Source organism: Seriola lalandi, unplaced genomic scaffold (genome assembly GCF_002814215.2).
Source record: "Seriola lalandi dorsalis isolate HSWRI2012SDOR001 ecotype SW California unplaced genomic scaffold, Sedor1 jcf7180002052459, whole genome shotgun sequence".
Classification (NCBI taxonomy): Eukaryota; Metazoa; Chordata; class Actinopteri; order Carangiformes; family Carangidae; genus Seriola; species Seriola lalandi.
Window position 1 is genome coordinate 165696 of NW_019523012.1, and position 18283 is coordinate 183978.

The 18283-nt window shown below is 38.2% G+C and overlaps 2 protein-coding genes across 3 annotated transcripts; both read right to left on the minus strand.

The window, feature by feature from the left end:
* Positions 1-1163: 1163 nt before the first annotated feature.
* LOC111650537 (interleukin-1 receptor type 2-like) lies at positions 1164-5719 on the minus strand. 2 transcript variants are annotated; one of them, XM_087172371.1, is made up of 8 exons: positions 5585-5719; positions 5279-5356; positions 4426-4678; positions 3573-3765; positions 3097-3268; positions 2508-2570; positions 1925-2057; positions 1164-1755 (listed from the first exon to the last, which is right to left on the minus strand). In XM_087172371.1, the coding sequence occupies exons 2-8, from the start codon at positions 5352-5354 to the stop codon at positions 1590-1592; spliced, it is 1056 nt and encodes a 351-aa protein (XP_087028497.1). In that variant the 5' UTR covers positions 5355-5356; positions 5585-5719; the 3' UTR covers positions 1164-1589. The 2 variants fall into 2 exon arrangements, with proteins under 2 accessions (XP_087028497.1, XP_087028496.1); XM_087172370.1 differs by having other exon boundaries at positions 5478-5683.
* A 2962-nt stretch (positions 5720-8681) lies between these two features.
* On the minus strand, positions 8682-17185 carry LOC111650527 (interleukin-1 receptor type 2-like). Its single transcript, XM_023400417.2, has 10 exons — positions 16734-17185; positions 14533-14626; positions 13797-14055; positions 13027-13201; positions 12317-12494; positions 11627-11713; positions 11409-11474; positions 11141-11276; positions 10511-10656; positions 8682-9726 (listed from the first exon to the last, which is right to left on the minus strand). Exons 2-10 carry the CDS (start codon positions 14615-14617, stop codon positions 9533-9535), a joined length of 1326 nt encoding a protein of 441 aa, XP_023256185.1. The 5' UTR covers positions 14618-14626; positions 16734-17185; the 3' UTR covers positions 8682-9532.
* Between the last annotated feature and the right edge of the window lie 1098 nt (positions 17186-18283).

Here is an 18283-nt window from a genome sequence, read left to right on the forward strand (position 1 = left end):
GCAGCTTGGATCCTCTTGTTCATGTGATTCACACTATATGCAGCTCTCTTACACAGCATTTACAGCACTTGTTTTCTTTTTTTAAAGGAGACAAGTTCATTTATATAACTGCTTTAAACAATCTTCTCTGTGTCCTACCCTATTTTGTCAGATGAATCCATCTCTAGCGTGCCGTTGTCTCCCATATGGTTTTTATTAATGAGTCATTAGAGTCTGAATTTAAAACACTTTCCTGTTGAGACCTCTTGTGGCTGCACATAGATACAACATGAGATGAAAATACCTAAAAACTAATTGATAAACAAATCCTTAAGCAATAAACCCACCATCACATTAGTAAAATATTATCTGAAGGCCTATAAGTTGAAGTTGTGAAATCAGTACTGCCTGTTGTGGCTTACTGTGCTGCTCTGTTTTTTTTCTTGTTGGAGCCTGTGTGGTTAGTCAGAGCAACTTCCTGTACCTGATACAAGAGAGGGGCTATACATACTTTTATTCATCCATACATGCCTCACCCTACTGACTACATCTACTCTTCACTCTCCATATTGTTTTTCTCAGTAATTAAATGAAACCATTTGGCTTGGTATGTGGACCTATGTTGTCACAAACCTGAGCTAAGTTGGTAAAAATATCAATGTAAGTTATCACTGTTTTAACCATAAAACTTTATTTTTGTGTTTGACTGTCTATATCTGCCTTTCACTCAGGGCACACTGGGGCATGCCAGTCACGCACAACCCTGAAAAGGATTTGGGTGGGTGGATGGATGGATGGGTTTCTATGGGCCTTTGTGATCTCAAGAATCAAGAATGTTTTTAGAGTGACCTTGTTGTACTGCATTTATGATGAATGATGTTTCTTCTCTGGAAATTGTACCAAAGAAAGTGAAACCACTTTTGCATTTGTGGAATAGGAGTTGTTATTACAGTACACATTTGTCTTTCCCTTTGCCACCTTATCTTTCTTTGTCTGTCTAATGCCCTCATGTCAACCTATACCCTGTACTTGTCATCACTCAACAAGGAAATAAACTTAGTCTTACCTTCACTGATGAATTGAATTTTCTAATTATAGGGGATTATACTTTATAAATGTCATTATATATAGAGTGGTGTCTGAAAGTCTGAGAAAAGTCACTTAAAAATGAGAAACAAAATTGCTGAACTGAAATGAACATTTATTTAACACAAATGTATTATTTACTTGAACAAACATTTGAAAAATGTACATTGTCTCTGTATGTTTGCTTAAGTAGATATGCACTCGACTTATTATTTTGAATAACATATCAACAGGTTATCAAAGAAAACTAAGATTGTGAAAAAACAAACAAACAGTTAATCGGCCGACTAATTAATCTCGGTTTATCTCTTATTTTCGGCTTTTTTTTTTTTTTTTTTAATGCCTTTAATGGACAGCACAGTGGAGAGTGACAGGAAACAGGGAGGCAGAGAGAGGGGGAATGACATGCAGCGAAAGGCCGTCCGATGCGGGATTCGAACCGGGGCCAACTGCAGCGAGGACTGTAGCCTCTACACATGGGGCGCCGGCTTAAACCACTACGCTATACGACGCCCCTTTATCTCTTATTTTCTACCTGCTGGTAGCAGAGTAAAATATCCCTGAGGCATGCCGTGGGAACTGAACACTATACAAGTGTAGTTGATGTGAAAATCTTCTTCCCTCAGCTCAGAAACCGTCAACAGACGCTCCAACCACAAACCTGGTTTAGGACTATGCTGTATTGACGAACTGGTGAGAACAGATTCATAAGAAAAAAGAGAAGTAATGCAACAAATGTGATGGTACTGTGTTTGATTAGAGCAAGAGTGTCAACATGAACTTTACTTATTATTCAGTTGTTGTCCCCCAAAAGCAGCAGATAAACAAAGCAAATAGAAGGACAAGTAAAAGTACTGACCGTTGTTCTGATGTGTAGACTCTGTCAGAGGGGTCGGTACTGAAAATGTAATCTCTGGATGACCAAATGACATCAATAAAGTGCACCCCGATACCCGGCACAAACACACGGCACCGTTTGGTGAAACTGGACCCTAAACACATGACAACATCTATAACCCTAAATTTAAAGTTGCAAAATACAGTATTTTCCAGGTAGTGTTTCTCAAACAGATTAGTACACAGCAAATGTATGCTCACAAGGGGCATTAAACCCGAGTGGGTGTTGAGACCGAAAACAGCACTGTGTTTGTGTTGATAAATGTTTCAGGTATCAGTGAAAAGTTGAATTTCAGCGATCTAGAAAGTCCATTTTGTGGTTGATAATACAGTGAGACAGGATTTTACAATCCTGTAAATTTATCACAGCTATAGTTATTTTAGTCAGATTTGACAATTGTGAGGAAAACATAGAATACAGCAATTCACATGACAAAGTATTCTACCTGAACTGTACACTTGCGTGAACAATTCCTGAGCCAACAATAAACATTTTAACTGTAAAACACCATATTTCTCAGAATATGTTACAGACAAGGACTCACCCATCTGTGCCTTAATTATTTCATTGGCTGGTTCATGCACTTGTGGAACCATAGCGTACACATCTGAAAAGAGAGCCAACATTAACTACAGTACAATAACAGAGGTGGAGGTTGTCTCATCATGGAAATATACAGCATATGGAATGACACCAAAGTGTTACAAGTAGGATTGTCACGTGACGAGAGGAGAGTTGACTTACAAGATGATGGTGGAGGATTTGGTGTCAATGCGAAAAGCAAAAGCATCTACTTGACAATATTACATATTTAAATGCCAAAAGGGAACCTGATAACATTAATGAGGCAATCTGCAAATTTTGTCTGATGAAGGTGGCAGCATCTGAAGGTAACAGTTATCCAGTGTAATTGGTATTACAGCTGTTGTTATGAATTAGTGAGATAATTTCCACACCATGGCATCCTTAGTTACTAGCTCTCTTACAGCTCCTCAAACTGTTGCTTGTCAATCAGTTTAGGGTCATGGGAATAATTTCTCCCTCTTCATTTTTCTATTGAAGTTTATTCCACTATAGGACAAACGGCCTACAGTCCCTCTCTTGCACACTCAAGCACTTATCTCCATTCTGACCTGTGACCTCTGCTTTAATTGTCTCTGACACGGATCCCGTGATGCCACCGAGGGTGAAGGTCAGAGTACAGGTGTGGGTGCTGTTGTGTTGCTCTTCCACCTTTTTAATCGATATTTTGGTCCTATCCCTGTAGCTATACTCATCTTTCCCCTCCACTATGGGCTCACAACCCTAGATGAGGAAGAGAAAAACACAAAGGTCAGGCTTTTGATAAAGACAAAAAGAGACTTTTTTAGGAAAGTAGACAGCCAGAAAGTTTCCAAATAAATGAAGTTGAAGTAGTGGCAGTAGGTATAACTTGAATCTATATTAGATTACTTACTCATTGTAAAATATATGTTCTTAATTTGCCAAACTGACACATGCTATAATTGTTATGTTAATTTGTCTATATAGATCTGGCTGAGTAAAAACATCTGGAGTAAACTCAATGACTGAGTATTTTATGTCACTGCTTAACTTTCCCATAACTCACTCTGTACCACGTGAGGGAAGAACTGATGTTGTAGCTGTCCAGTTTATTGATATAGTCCTTCAGAGGGCAGGACAGGGTGTCGGCGACTCCAAGTGTAAGTGATTGAAAAACTTTCCTTGGGCTTCCACACTCTCCAGCAACTGGTGGTTCCACTACAAGACTGGTGGCCTGCATGTAGCAGTGAAAAGGAGTTCTGTTGGAAAATGATTGAGAACTTTTTTTCAAATTTTACATCGAATAAGCAATGAGCAGATGAATCAAATGCTTGTCAGGTTAAGGACAACACCCCCCTATCAAACTTTTCAGTTCCCATTCCCAATGTGCTGCATATCATTGCATACAAATCTTTCAGTCAGTCGAGGTTGTCCACTTATTTTTTAATAGTAGATTGGTTTTTGTCTTCAGCGTGATGATGTTTAACGTCCCTGACAACCTCTGTAGTCTCATTTAGCCACTTGTTAGCAACTGGCCCTTTTGAAGAGATTAAAGAGATCATGACAGGAATTTGCTCATGTATTTTATGTCGCAGAGTAAAATGTGAAAGTGTCTTGAACGTATGTTAACCTCAGATCTAATATTAGTCATCTAACCAAAAACTAATTCAAAAAACCAATAGACTTCAGGATGAGGGAATTACATTTTCTTTTGCGGACTTGCTGAAAATTCGGTTAAAACATATCGCAAAAATTTGGATGGAAATGATGGAATGATCAAGCTGATCACACCCTTTGGTGGACCATGAGGCAAACTATTTCAAATGGTATTGCTTTTTCAAAATTTGATTAAAAAGTGACAGACCCAGTGAACAAAAATTAATAAAGTGTAGACAGACACACAAAATCAGTGACCGTACCTCAGTATGGTCACATAATCCCCACTGTCCTCCAGCGTTGCGTTAAGAAACCACAGAGTCTCTCCATGCACAAGGGTTCGACCGGTCTGGTTGCTCATTAATTGACCTGTCTTTGGGTCATACCAGGTGATGCTGTATGGGACAGTTGTGATGTTAAAGACGTCTGGAGATACTAAGGTGCTGTTCAGCATAGCCATGTCCCCAGGAACCGAGAGAACCCTCTCAAACTGGGTCTTGTAGTTGGTACAGTTCTCTGGAATAAACACATCAGTGGAGAATGGATTTGTCATTTATTCAGCCATACAGTAGATGGAGCTCTGAGCAAACTTTTCAATGTCAAATCTGAGATTTTTCCAGCAAGAAATAATTGTTTGGCAGGCAAGGCTAGGCAATTTCATTAGAAGTTTTCATGACCAAAAAAACGGTTTGCTTCACCTTTCTTTAAAGTGACTTTATAGGAAATTTTAAGTAGGTCTTGAGAGGTTAATTTTAGGGTCTTTTCTTATGCTTAGTATGCTTATATTTGCTCCTGCATATATTTTTACTGCATCAGACCATTCCTTCTTGTTGAATTTTCTTCTCCAGCATTCGACTAGTAGCTCAGGGATGTATAGCTGCACAGATGCCTGACTTGTAGCACTAAACACGCTGCATCTTCTCATGTGCACTTTGATTACAATAGCAGCCTGGCAGACTTCGCGTTTTCCAAGAAACCCCGAAAATAGTGTGACAAAACTCCTGTGTGTGTATATATATATATATGTGTGTGTGTGTGTGTGTGTGTGTGTGTTCAGAGTTATAGTAGTATTTATTTAGGTCTGTGTAGTTATGAGAAAAGTGTGACTCAGCTCACCATGCTCAAATCCTGTACAGATCCCATATAACCCGATGAAAATCAGAAGACTTCCTAATGTTGAACTCAGACCCATGGCTGAAAAACACAAACATAAACAACAGTCAGAAATGAACATGTACCACAAGCCAGACTGAAAATGCTACAGGAGAAAAGGCTGCAACAACAGCCTGAAACAGAACAGAAACTGACAACTTACTGGATCACTTCTGTCCAAGGACACTGACAGGTCACAAAAGGCTTTGAAACACAGAAAAAAACAGCAAAAACAGTTTTCTTTCCTCTTTAAGCCAAATTTCACACTACCTTATATTTATAAAAGTCCGTCTCCCTTCTTCTCTCTGCCTCTTCTTTCCCCTCTCTGCCTCCCTCGCTCTATCTATCACCCTCAAACACAGATGACAAACATTCTGATATTTCAGATTATTTGTTTAGAAGCCACTGACAAAAAGCTGCGTAATGCTTTGGAACTGGACGGATGCCCAGCCTGAGTACTGCTCAATTCCAAGTGAACATTCCTGCTCAGTCTTTCCTGTCAATCTGTGAATGAACACTGTAAACCCTTTTGCGGGAAATTTGCTAACTCTTGTTCTCAAACTTGTACAGTTACTACAGTTACTGTGCTAGTTCAAGTCAGTCAAGGTTTTGCTATAGTGATATACAAAACATCACATTTTAAAGGTCCCACATTTTAAACTTTTCTGGTGTCTCTTTTGGGCTTCTCCCTAGAGCTTTAGCAACAACAGATTTTCTGAATGATTGAATGAAAATATAGAAGATTTCAGGTAAAAACTAGAGAGAAATCAGATCCTGCAGGGTTGGACCCTGGGTCCAGGTGTGCCGTGCTGGGGAGATAGCTGAGGGGTGGTGACATTTTTGTTGTGCTATCACAAAGTCAAAGTCCTGACTGCTCGTTTTAAGACAGTTTTTTGAATATGTGCTGTGTGCTTTTTGCACACAGATTACTCACTTTTTTAGTTTCACATTATTTATATAGCACTTAGACCTGCTTTATAATAAAAACTCTCACTCTCTACAATATGGGACCTTTTAAAGCTTATATACAGTACAATATTTAAACTACACTATGATTATGCTTTAATAGATATTTGTGCAAATATGAACTAACTTGGGTATTTTTCTCTAATAGTGGGTGGTATTGGTTCCCTTTCCTCCTATGATTTTGTGTAGGCGAATTTCAGGTTGTAAATTATGTATGATGTGGCCTCAGTGGGATTACCAGCATTAATCACATTAAAGCTGATGTTTTACCACAACATTAAACAGACTCACTGAACACTTTTATTAGGAAAATGTGCACACCTGCTTATTCATGCAATTATTTATTCAATCAAATCATCCAGTCATTCGTGTGGCAGTAGGACAACACATAACATCATGCAGATACAGGCCAGGAGCTTCAGTTAATCCTCACATCAAAGATCAGAGTGGGGACTTTGTTTGTGGCATGATTGTTGGTGCCAGACAGGCTGGTTTGAGTATTTCTGAAACTGCTGATCTGAGATTTTTACACACAACAGTCTCTAGTTTACTGAGAATGGTGCCAAAAACAAAAAACATCCGGTAAACGGCAGATCTGTGGACGGAAACACCTTGTTGATGAGAGATTGGAGGAGAATGAGATTTGTTGGACCTAATGGAAAGGTTACAGTAACTCAGATGACCACTCTTTACATTTGTGGTAAGCAGACAAGAATCTCTAAATACACAGCATTTTGAAACATGAGGCAGATGGGCCACAGCAGCAGAAAACCATGTCAGGTTCTACTTCCTGTCTACCGAGAACAGAAACATGAGGCTGCGGTGGGCTCAGGCTCACCCAAATCTGGACAGTTGACGTCTAGAAAAAACGTAGCCTGGTTTGATGAAACTGGATTTCTGCTGAGGCAGCAGATGGTAGGGTCAGATTTTGGATTGGATTACCAACCTGCCTTGTGTCCAGGCAGGTGGTGGTGCTATAATGGTGTTGGGAATGTTTTCTTGGCACACTTCGGTTAATACCAATCAATCATGGTTTGAATGCCTCAGAGTATTGTTGCTGACCATGTTGCAGACCTTTATGGTCACAATTTACCATCTTCTACTTGTTACTTCCAGCATGTGAATACACCATGTCACAAAACAAAAAATTGTCTCAAAGTAGCTATCGTGTTTGGTGACCAGGGGGACCAATGCTTGTCCCAGCAAAATCCAGCTTGGTTGGCATGGCAGGTCTAAGGTCAGACGTACTATACTCTGTTGCGCAATAACTGGAACGAGAACAGCTTGGATCCCCTTGCTCATGTGATTCACACTATACACAGATCTCTTACACAGCATTTAGAGCATTTGTTTTTTTCCAAAGGAGACAAGTTAATTTATACAGATATATTGTTGTTAACAATCTCCCCTGTGTCTTATCCTGCTCTATCGGATTAATCTACTTTAGCACTAGTTTAACCCAACCTGCAGTATGCAGCTGTCTCCCATAAGGTTTACTTTAATGAGTCATTGGAGGCTACATTTAAAACACTGTCATGGTGAGACCTCTTGTGGCTGCACAGAGAAGCAACTTGACTACTGAAAACATCCATATCATTCACCCTCCATATTATTTCACTGATTATTTAAATAGATTAATTTGGCTTTGGACTTTTCTGTGTGTGAACCCGTGTTGTTACACGCCTGAGGCAGATTTGTAAAAAATATCAATGTAAGTTATCACTTTTAACCATGAAACTGTTCTATAAAGAATTCCTCTTTATGTTTAAATATATGTTTATTTAAGTTTATGTTTTTATCATAATCTTCATCATTGTCAACTTCAAAGTTCCATATGAGTAATATACAGTACATGTTTCTGTTTGTGTGCAGGTTGGCAAGGTGGCTCAGAGGTTGGGTGAAGGCCTTTCTGTTTGGAGTTTACATGTTCTCTCTGTGTCTGCATGGGATTCCTCTGAGTGTCCCTGTTTCCTCTCACAGTCCAACGATAGGTAAGGTAGAAACTCCACATTACATGTTGATGTGAATGTGTTTGACTGTCTATATCTGCCTTTCGCTGAGGGCACACCAGTCTCACACAACCCTAAAAAGGATGTGGGTGGGTGGATGGATGGATGGGTTTCTATAGGCCTTTGTGATCTCAAGAATATGTTTTTAGAGTGACCTTATCATACTGCACTGATGATTGATGTTTCTTCTCTGGAAATTGCACCATAGAAAGTGAAGCCACTTTTATATTTGTGGAATAGGAGTAGTTATTACAGTACATGTTTAACGCTCTCTCACCTTATCTTTCCTTGTTTTCTCGTGCCCCTCACGGTCTGTGTTTTAGAGGAATGTTAATAATGTCTTATGTGCAATAACCACCATAAAATTATGCATTGGTTAAAATAGTCACCAGAACATTTAAACCAAACTTTTAATGGAGCAGTAATGCAACACATCTGTTATAGGATCATAACATTAAACATGGTACATTCAATCAAGCATACACATCAACACACAGTAGTTTCTCAAACCACTTTCCGATTTGCCATGTAAATGTGCAGATATGATCAGCAAATGGACTTAACACTTTTCTACTTCACAAGATGCTTCCCTGAGAACATTTATTATATTTTAAAACACATATACATATAGTTTGGTGTTGGATTGGACTGCATTCAAACTGTTGGTGTTTTAGATGTTTTTCAACTGCAAACTATAACCTCAGTAATAAAAACATGGTTAAATAATACCTATCTCACAGTGTCAATCAAAGATGGACATTATAATCTTTGTAAAAGGTAGAATTCATGGCTGACCTGTTGTATTGGATTGCATTACATTTTTCACGTGTCACTAAAAAAGTTGCCCCTGAGTGTATTTTTAATGGAGTGTTAGAACAAAATAAACGATTGGAATGACTTCACATAAAGTTGTATGCTGTATACATGTATATACAGATGTTTCTCCATGGTAGAAGCATGCACTGAACTTGCATGCTGAACTTCTGTGAAGCGTCAGTTTGGTTATTCTGTATTACACCTCAGCAGGACATTTCTGCCACACCGATACTAGATAGATGCATGAAAGAAAGCCTCTGCAATGGCCACATGAGCGCATACTGAATCAAAAAGTGACTGCAGCTACTGTTTTAAAAACACTGAATCCCTGTAAAAGGACAGTTTATCAAAAACACAATGTGGTGGTGCCACAACATCACATGCCCTGCAATGCATGAAAGACTAAATTGATATAACAGCAAACACGTTAAAGAAAGTCTCTGTCTGTGGAGGAAATTTGTTCACTAGCAGAGCTATAGATGGTGCTGCTCTGACGAGCCAGAATGTAATCCATTTTCTTTTTCCTTTGAGGTTTGAAGAGGACATAGAGGAAGAAGGACACCACTGTCAGGAAGCAGGATACAGCCACTGCAGCTACCACCAGCCATGTAGATGTGGAGTCTGCAAAAACAGAGATAAAGGTAAAGAATGTTTAGATATGCAGTAGAGGCCAGTGGTTGTCTGTATTGCTGCAAAGAATAATTCCACTGCATAGACGTCATTTACAGTGGGGACACTAGAGACGTGTCCCCACCACTTTTTGAAATGGCAGATTTTGGCATAACTCGTTAAAATGTTGTGGAAAAAAAGCTTGCACAAAGAAATGTTAAACAAATGAGAATGGTTTGAGAAAGGTTTGCACATTAACAAAACATACAATGCAATTTAACTATAGAAGAAACAAATGCAGTAAGAAACGGTAACATAAGATAAAATAAAATCCCTCTTAACCTACTGATTCTAAAATTAATCAAAACCTTTTTTATCTTTAACAAATTCCTGACACTGTTTCTTCATGTCCAAATTTTCCATTGACTGTGAACATGACAAACAGCCATAACAGCGTAGGGTCTAATTTCGTATCATTCTTATGCTTAGAAGGAGCCATGATTGATTGAGCTTGCCTCATGAACTACTGTGAACTATGTTTCTCTAATGCTGAAAAAGTTGCAGCTTTGAACAACAAGTTTAACTTAACATTTAAAGGTTGATTTATTGTCTTTAGCTTAACGAACATTAACGTTATTCCTTCAGTTGTTTCTGTTGTTTTTGTCGTATTGTAACACAAAGTGATGCCCCGTGTTAGATCTTGGACTAAGTTATTGATTGACATCTTAGAAAATGTAACAAGTGTTTCGTTAGGGCTCTCTCATTAACACATTCAACACAAAAACACACGACTTACCCTCTAGTTGAAGCTGTGTGACAACTTCCTGTCTTCCTCCTTCGTTCTGAGTGACACACTTCATCTCCGTCTTCATGTCTTCATCTGTCATCGCTACAACAACTAGCATCAGCTCAATGTGGCAGCTTTCGGACACCTTGGTTACCCTGGAAACGTTGAGACAGACACAGCTATCTGATAACATGCTATGATTTGGGTTGGTAACATTGCAAGCATCTGTCTGATGTACCTAAAGGGTTAAACTAGGCAAGATGTTTATACAATAATACTCCCCTATTTACAGAATGAAAGCCACATCTTAGGCTATTCATAAATCATAAAAAGTATTTAAAAATAACACGGTGCGATGGCTGCAGCAACATCACACTCATCGTGTATAAAAGCAATTAATTCTTACAATTCTTGTGTGAAATTTTCCAGTTTTAATGTAGATTTCAATCTGTTATAAAGTCAAGTGGTCATGTTTCTCTGCTACCTGTGGGCTCCAAACTGCATTATTTCCTAGTTGGAAAGTTGCTCTTGTTCTTTTTGTGGGTGGCAACATATTGCTTCACACTTGTAAAGTTCTTGTTTTGACCTCAGGTTTCAATACTGAGAGGATATATTTATCTAAAACAAATCCACAATTACCTCCTTCCCCCCTGCAGAGCCCGCCCATCGAGGTATGATGACTCCACTGATCGGCCATTGACCAGCCATGTGATCATAGTTGAATCTGCCATTTGACATTCAGTGAGCACCTTGCAAAGCAGCTCCAATCCTGAACCTAAATGAAGTCAGAAGTGAATTGACATTGGACATTTGTTGAAACTGAACATTCTGTTTATTCATTAATGTTTTTTTGCATGTAAGCATGAAATTTCATATGAGAAAAAAACCCAACATTTTTATCACTTACCATGTGAAGTTTCAAAAATGGACCCATTCCGTGGCGAGATGATAACAGGTGGGTGAATTATTGGAGCTAAAACATAAATAAAAACAACATTTGATAAATAGACGCAAACAGTAGGAATTAAAAAGTAAAATGTAAACAATCTAGGAGCAGTAGCATCAATGTTAACAAATGTCCACACAAAGAAAAATAAATAATGAACACAGCTCCAAAAAACTCACTGTGAACAATGTCGTAGCTGCTGCTGATAAGCTCTGGGTCAGAGGTCATAGAGAGGTCAGGCACAGTGGTGACTTCAGGGTATAGATCTGGTAGACACAAATAGACACATACCCACAACAACTCGTCAAATGACAGCAACAATGACTTATTTCACACAATAATAACAATTCATGCCAATTAACAGTGTTTTTTTGTGTTATGTGTGGATTGAGTTGTCTGGTCCCTTTCGGCTGAGCTAAGTCAGTGTGTTGCAGCTATTAGGCCACTAGAGGGCAGAGCATGCTAAAAAAACTGACATCTCCTCAAGATTATTACTCAAGATCCTATAATTAAAGTAATATATAGTAGATGTTTTGTCATACTGACTCAATTTGTGGATTTTTGAAAATGAATCTAAATTTACTTTTCCTCAGATCAACAATTTAACATTTTTATTATCAAATAGAGCAGAAATAAAACATGACTAGCAAAACCAGTAGGACTTCACAGCCTGATCTGCAGCACTGTGCTTCATCAAGCATTGCACGCACATACTGGCAATAATAATGAATATTATTCAATAATGCCAACCATCATTTATAGGAGTATTTTGCAACAGAAAATTAAAACGACTCTGATTTCGCCTACACTCCTCAGTGGCATTGTAAATAAGAGAAATGACAAGTGTTGTGACATCACACATCACCTACCTTCAACTTCGAGCTGGATAGTTCTGCTGACTTTGTACTGCTGGCCGTTGATGAGCGTGCTGAGCTGACAGGTGTAGACACCTGCATGGGATCGCTTCACAGCAGGGATAATTAGCTTACCACTTTCCCGGCTGGAGGAGCTCACTCTGCCTCTTTGAATGGCAGTGGTGCTGGAGTCCTGTCAGGGAAATACATACTGCGTCACTCACAGGGAAGGAGCAAGGCACTAACACTGAAACTCTTGAGGGTTTGATCTAGCTGGGGCCTCTCATACTCCAAATTGTTGCATAACTGGCGCTAATAAAATTGATAGTAAGTCATTTTTGTCCATTAATTCATCTTTTTAAGTCTTAAAGGTCTTAAAACAAAACAAGTATACAAACTTGTCTTCAATCATTTTCAAAAGTGAGTGTCCATATCTTGAAAATAAGAATACATTGCTGCTCTAAATTAAGTTAACAAGCTGATTTGTATTAGCAACTGATTTGAATTTTAAGGCTCAGTTAAACAAAACAAAACAAAAAAAAAACATACTCTTTTTGTAACAATGTTCTGGTTCAAAACAGACTGGAGACCAGTCAGCCTTTTGTAGAAATCACAAAAGTCAAAAAATGAGTTTTAAAAGATTAAAGTCTCAGCAACTGACCAATTAGTCATTGAACTATTGATGCTGATCAACATCCAGGATAAAAAGTATTAATTCCTCTCACCTTGTACCACTCAATCAGTCTGTCCGTCTTGTTGAAGTTACTTAGAGAGGGACATCTGTACATCAGCTTCTCTCCCACTATGACTGAGATTGGATGGTACAGTTTCTTTATGTCTGATGAGCTGGACTCGTACACATATAGCCTGATGCTCCCGGTTACACAGTAGGTTTCATTTCTGGAGAGAAAAGTGAGGACAGAAATTTTAAATTGTGGTTCGCAAGAAGGTGTAGCAAGTAAGGATATAATTTGGATCTACATCTGACGTTCCTTCTAAGCAAAAATATCAAATCTGCTAGTTTCAGAGATTTGTTTTGTAGCACGCTCTGACCTTAACCTGTCTAAGGAGGGAGGCAAGAGAAAACACAACCTTCTAGAAATTAAGAGAAGGACACAAAAGAGAGATTTGTTGCATTTTATATTTTTTTAAGTCTGAACATCAAAATTAGTATTAAAAATGTCAAATACTGTCAAAAAAGCTGTTTATACATATTTTTGTTATAAATTACTCATTGATTTGAATTATGGTTCCCCGTCTCATTGCATTATTATGTCTTGGAGATAAAAAGAATATTGAATATAGTTTCCAGAGAAATGACATATATCACATGGGAAAAACCACCAGCTGTTGAAATAAGTTGTCTAGTCATTTGTTAGTTGCAAGACTGTAAAGTTTGTTCAGTCACCATTTGCAAATGATGTTCAGTAGAGCACAAAGAAAATGGCAGAACAGGTGAGGGATGAAAATACGTGAGAAGTGTTTCAATGGATACCTGTAGGTGCAGTTGTAAACCCCTGAGTCTGAAGCCTGACCCGGGAGAAACCACAGCTGTTCATCATGCTGCTGGACACGCCCATTGCTCTCAAAGGCCTCACCCTCTGTCCCGTTGTCCTTGGTGATAAGGTACCTCGCTGTTGGGGGGGCGATGTTGCGTAGTGTGAGCTGTCTCTTGAAAACAGGGAAAGAGAGGATCACGGCATCGCCATCCGCTCTGAATAGCGGCACCTCTGGAGACACCTGGTGGCAGCCGTCTGCAGGGGAGAACCCAGAAACTTCATTATTACACTTATACTAACATATTGTTATGCTAAATGAATGAGCCTGATAAACCATGAGTGAAATAGTTGCTTTCCCTTCCACTTGCAGAAAATGTTAATACCAAGAAGCTGAGTTTTTTTAGTCTGTGGCAGGCCCCTGCTTCATTTCTGATTCTTCATGTTGCCTGTGTCCAAAGGAATTATGCTGCATTATATTGGTCCATTTCACTGGTTAAGGTGAGCTTAACTGTTAACACGTCATTATTGTACTACATTAAAAGTATATACTGTGTATTTATAGGGAAGTGGTCTCAGACATACTGTATATATACAATATGCAGATAAATACACTGTGCTTAGGAGGCCTTCAAGTGTGATTTTTATACAGTTTCAAAGGACAGAATTTGGTCAGTTTTTATTTGCGTATGATATACAGTTTGTGTAGCTACATAATATATACAGCATGCTCACCTTCCATAGGCAGAGGAGGTAATGGAGGTCTTCCATAAACGTGTTCAATGATGACCAGACCTAACATCAGTGCCAAGCGAACCATGATAGCAGTCTGCAGGGGGACAAAAATCTGAAATAAAAGATCCACTGACAAAATGTGAAGTGACGTCTAACTAGTGCACCGTCTGAGACAGCTTTCAGCTTCCAGTGAAAATAATTGGGTTTAATACTACAGAAGAGCAAACGAGCGAGATAACGATTACAGTAAAGATAACATAAGTGCCACTAATGGAGAAAAAACAAAATATTGACAAAAGCGATTTGCCAATGTCGTTTACTCAAGTGGCTTAAAGGTTCATTGACATTTAGCTTTTATTTAAACTCTTATGTAGATTGTGAACCTTCTGACATCACAAGGTGTCATCTGGCACTCCCATTCATCCCGCCCCCACTGAGCAGCCAGATTTAACCACAAGTGGTTTACCAATAAGATGAGTCACATTAAATGGATAAAGGCCACTCGCACTAGAGGTCAGCAAAATTTAATAAATAAAAGCAACAGTAGAATAAAAAATATAACTAAAGACTTCTGTCTGAATGGTTTCAGAAAAAATAAATAAATGAAATAGAATAATTAGAATAGTTGTCTGGTGTTAGCTCCACTATTAAATATGTGTCTATAAATTTTAGCAGCAGGTTTCACCAATGTATTTTGCTGATTGAAGATCTGGGCATTTAATGTTATAGATTATATATCCAATTTGAAAATAAATTCTGTTCATGAGCATTATCAAATCTAATTAGGACTGTTGTACTACATTTGATTTCTGTTTAAATACATATAGTAACAAATAAGTAAGCTCTTATTCTGACATTTTACATTCTACATATCTTGATTTAACATCATTATATTATTATATTCCATAATGTATTTTATCAAAGTTCATTTATACTCCTCACTATTCTATTCTATTCTATTCTATTCTATTCTATTCTATTCTATTCTTCCTCAGTTGTAGCTGGGTCTCTGTCAGACAGGAAGGTAAACTCTCGAGTTCGTGCAGAGAATTTTTGCCGCAGAGTTAAATCATCATTTCCATGGAAACTAGCTGATTTCACTTCTGCTTCTGTTTCCTCGCCTGTGATTACAGGATCAGCTGACAGCAGGCAACAATATCTCTCTCGCTCTCACCCATTCGCATGCGCACACACACACACACACACACTTGCGCGCCTGCACAGACGCACACAAGTGATACATTTTTTCCCTGAGAAAATCTTTTGTTTCAGTATGTCATCAAAGGGCGATCTCATTCATAAAATCTGTGGGAGTGCTATTGCTGTAAATGAACATCAATAGACATGAGTCACAATGCATGAAGCGTGGTATTATGTGGGATTTAATGTACATTTTGGCCCAAGGATGGTACCAATTAAAGCAAAAACTCCCACCTAAGCTTAATACGTCATATCTAATGGTTTGCCAATTGCATAATACACATATTATACTGTTTCTAGGAATGTAATTCAGTTTCTGTCTATAAGAGAGAGACCAATAATGATCCAGTTCAGTGGTCATCGTTGCAGTACTTCAGCCGCATTTGAATCGAATATAAATATTATATTGAGATTTTGTGATGAAAAAAAAAAAAAAAATATATATATATATATATATATGTTTAAAAAAAACTATATATGACTGTATTTATTAATTATGGAGAGATTATGTGATATTATAGACAGATGTACATCAGTATTTTCTATACTATAAATGAACTGAAAATACCCACATACAGTCTGTGATCAAGCTAAAAAATATAAGCAGCACCCTAACCCTATATAAGCAAAAATATATTCAAAAATAGCAATATTATGAACATAAAAGTATTTTGTGTTTATGAATATACAGTAAATGTCTATGTATATAAATATATAAAATTGTATTAGTATTTTATATATATATATATTTATATACTATATAGTAAATACAAGTAATACTAATAACGTGATTGTTTGTTTGTATGTATGTGTGTGTGTGTGTGGATATATATGTGTGTGTGCGTGTGTGTGTATATATATATATATATATATATATATAATGTAGTATTAGTGTGGTGTTACTCTATGCCTATGCACCTGCGTGTGTGTGTGCGTGCGTGTGTGTGTGTGTGTATATATATACATATATATAAAGAGAGAGAGAGAGAGAGTATACTCACATTGTACAGACGAGTATGGCGGCCCCGGCAGTGTGACAGGCAGATGTGATGAGAGCGTAGACTGGAGAAGCATGTGGTCAGTTTCTCGCCCGCTCAGGGGGAACCTGTGCTCCCTTTTCAAGGTTCCCACCCCTCTGAGATGGAAATTTCTCAGGTTTCCCAATGTAACGCAGTGTCCTGTACAGCTCACCACTCATCTCTGCTGACTCCTCAATACACACATTCTCACATACACACACATACATTGTGGGAGAAAAAAAAAGCTACAGTTAAAAGTATTTCCTGCAAGTTCATTCTGATGAAAAAGTAGTGCTTTACTTTTTTACAAGTGTTTACAACTGTTGTTGCTGTTCCTCTGACATCATCTGCCTATTGCGTCAGTTGTGGACGATGGACATCTCTGTTTGTTTGAGCACAATCACACACACACACACACACACACACACACACACACACACACACACACCCCAGCTATCCACAGATGAGAGAAAGATCATCAGTAAGGGGTTATTCACCCACATTATTAAAAAACATTTTCTCACCACTAGCAGTATCTCACCATGCAGTCGCCCAGTTTCTGAGATATTGACCTGTGACTTTTCTGTGACCACCACAATATTATGGAGGCATAAAGCATTTTGTCCGTGGTTCTGAAATCATCAACGTTTCTAGTTGTAGAAAACCGTCGTCAGTGGAACCATTTTCTACTTTCTTACTGCTTAATTAGTTTGTTTAAGAGGTGGTGGTGGTGGGTGTGCTTTTGAACTTCGGTCAGAGCGAAGCTCGCTGTTTGCCCCTGCTTTCCAGTCTTCTTACTAAAATAGATTAATGATCTCCTGGCTCCAGTTCCATGCTTGACAGACGGACACAGAGAGGTATCGATCTTCTAATATACCTCTCTGAAAAGACGCAAATATTATATTTAATTTGTTATTGTGATGTATTCATTAGTAGAAATTTGTTTAGTTTGCATTAGTCAGTGCAGTGCCCTAGATTGCACTTTTCTGGCATTTTGATGAGTTGTCATTTTAAAGTAATTCATACTAAAACATTCACCTCCTGACTATTACTTTATAATGTCACCTCTGTTATTTTGAGCTCTAAAGCTGATCATTTCATGATAATTTGATGTGGCCTCTTGACTAGTTTCAGAGCTGTTCACTGAGTCATTTGACCAGAGAGTAACCATTACAGTTACAGTTGTACTATTGTTGTGCAGCTGCATAATGGAGGAGTTGCACAGCTCACGGGGTGTGGTGACAGTTTCTGTATTTTTTACTCAGCTTTTATACCTCATGGTTAGTAATTCCAAGCCAGTTGGACTATAATGAAATGTGCAACATTCCCTAATTTTCTTGTAGGGCAGTACGTGAGCATGCCAGCATTCACAGGAGCAGGTGGCATTTGATATTGCAGCAAGTAGAAACCAGGGGAGGGGTGCCAGCATAGAAAACCTTTAGGTGATGTAACAGTAGATTTCTGCCATCAGACCCAGACATATTATTAAGAAAAGCTTTGAGTTGTAACATTAACATAAACTTTGTCAAAGG

Coding starts and splice junctions, on each gene's coding strand:
- LOC111650537 (XM_087172371.1), bottom strand. CDS start 5,354: ATGGGTCTGAGTTCAACATTAGGAAGTCTTCTGATTTTCATCGGGTTA. Junction 3,766..4,425: donor GATTATGTGACCATACTGAG/GTACGGTCACTG, acceptor ATTTTCCAACAG/AACTCCTTTTCACTGCTACA. Junction 1,756..1,924: donor GTCTACACATCAGAACAACG/GTCAGTACTTTT, acceptor TGTTCTCACCAG/TTCGTCAATACAGCATAGTC.
- LOC111650527 (XM_023400417.2), bottom strand. CDS start 14,617: ATGGTTCGCTTGGCACTGATGTTAGGTCTGGTCATCATTGAACACGTT. Junction 11,475..11,626: donor CAGCTACGACATTGTTCACA/GTGAGTTTTTTG, acceptor TTTATGTTTTAG/CTCCAATAATTCACCCACCT. Junction 9,727..10,510: donor CACACAGCTTCAACTAGAGG/GTAAGTCGTGTG, acceptor CTGTTTTTGCAG/ACTCCACATCTACATGGCTG.